The 2,042-nt window shown below is 38.3% G+C and overlaps 1 protein-coding gene across 1 annotated transcript in view; it reads right to left on the bottom strand.

The window, feature by feature from the left end:
• Positions 1-1,870, bottom strand: part of LOC104945065 (calmodulin-lysine N-methyltransferase-like) — a gene marked incomplete at both ends in the record, with an annotated part of 20,088 nt that extends 18,218 nt beyond the window's left edge. The window contains one exon of the mRNA XM_010770691.1: positions 1,819-1,870. Within this exon, the coding sequence (XP_010768993.1) occupies positions 1,819-1,870 (52 nt within the window). The remainder of the gene's footprint in view (positions 1-1,818) is intronic.
• Between the last annotated feature and the right edge of the window lie 172 nt (positions 1,871-2,042).

Here is a 2,042-nt window from a genome sequence, read left to right as displayed (position 1 = left end):
CACACACACACACACACACACACACACACAAACACACACACACACACACACACACACACACACACACACACACACACACACACAAAGCCAGGCTCTATCCAGAGGTGGAGAGAGTACTTAACTTAACAAATTGACTTATACTGTAAACAAACACTCAATTAAAAGTAAAATAACTGCATTGACAATGGTACTTTAGTATGATCATGAAAATGTACTTAAAGTATGTAAAGTTATAAATTACTCAAAAGTACAGAAAAAAACTCAAATTTGTTGAAAATAAATTTAAATATTTAAAAGAAAAAGCAGCACACATTTGATAAATCAATAAGTAAAAGTACTTAAACAATTAGAAAACTACTTTACAATTCCTTTATATGTTCACTTGCTTTTTTATAATGCTGCTACTTATTTCTCTAACCATGGATGTGTACTTTGTTGTTATTTGTATTAACTGTACTTTGCCGTTGTAACACTGTACGTTTCCCCACTGCAGAACGAATAAAGGATTTCTGGATTTTGGGGTTAAGGCCAGAAAGTCATATCTGAATCTAAATGTATGTGAAAAGGTTCTATACATGGATACTTCCTGTGATGGGTTGTTTTAAATCTAAGGCATGAAGATGGGGAATAACTTAAATGTGATCTGAAACCTAGAGTGCAGTTTACCAGAAGCATGATGGAGGAATGTCTAATTAAGGAAAGAGGAATTAAAACAAAGGTCTGCAAATGGCACAGCACAGAAACACAAGGGTGAGGTAGAAAGGTCAATAAAAACTAAAAAGCAGGGTGCGAAATATGCAGCAACTAAATAAATAATGAATAAATAAGCTGTTAATAATAATAATAAGTAATGTGTGGTGTCAGTGACGGATGAGGAGAAGGAGAGGTGTGAAGGAAGGATTCCATCTCAAGCCACCAATGTCAAAACATGGTGTATTGACTGCCAGGAGATAAAAAACAGGCTTTCTCACACTCACACACTCACACACTCACACACACACAGAATGGCATCTAGCAGATCGATGGGACACTGACGCCTGCTATGTGGAGGGGCCCTTAAGACCCTGGCTAATAAACCCTATGGCTGACAGACTGCGGTATATCTGAGTGTCAGTGTGCGTGGGCTGAGTCAATACAGGACAGCTTTTAAGACCCAATCTAGTTGGTACAGCCAGGAGTCACTACACAGGTGTGATTATGTGGATAAACATAATGAACCAAACTTCTTATAATCATTTTAAATGATACTGTTATTCTGAACAACTGGCTTCATGTCCAAACAAGGTTGTTTTAATTATTTTTATTCTAACAATATAAACGAGTAAATCATGCAATGTTTGAAGAGCTTTTCGCCCGTTTTTATGGCATGTTAACAATAATTTGCCATCAATCACAAAAACAAGTTGGTAAACAGATAACAGGTAGTGTGTTCAAAATGCACCTACATGCAGGGTTTTCTGAGAATCTGTTTTGTATATGATCAAATGGATCAAGGATACACACCTAGCATTTTAGGTGTTAACAAGTAGAGAGCTAATAAAGGAACATGTGTAATGTGGTTAAGAAGGAACATTAAACATACAGGCTTCTGTTAATTTAGAGTGTCTAAAGAGTGCAGAAATACACTTATGAAGGTACAAAAACACACACAAGAAGTAAATGATATGTTAGGTATGGATACTGTGTGCCCATGCTGTTTCTGTATTGACTGAAGAGGGTCAATTTCATGAAGGAAGCCAAGCCAGATATTGGTATATCTCTGTGTGTGTGTGTGTGTGTGCGTGTGCGTGTGCGTGTGCGTGTGTGTGTGTGTCTTACCATGAGCCCAGCAAGGCAAGTCATACCTCCTCCTAACTCACACACTGCGCCCCTGAAAGACAGATAGGGAGAGAGTAAAGAGAGATTCACCTCAAAACATCCAAACCTAGCAGTTTAGCACACACACACACACACTCTCTCTCACACACACACACACACACACACACACACACACACACACACACACACACACACACACACACACACACACACACACACACACA

This window comes from Notothenia coriiceps, unplaced genomic scaffold, assembly GCF_000735185.1.
Source record: "Notothenia coriiceps isolate Sejong01 unplaced genomic scaffold, NC01 NC01_scaffold00009026, whole genome shotgun sequence".
Taxonomy (NCBI): domain Eukaryota; kingdom Metazoa; phylum Chordata; class Actinopteri; order Perciformes; family Nototheniidae; genus Notothenia; species Notothenia coriiceps.
The sequence above is the reverse complement of the archived record's forward strand: the minus strand, read 5'-3'. Positions and strand labels throughout refer to the sequence as shown.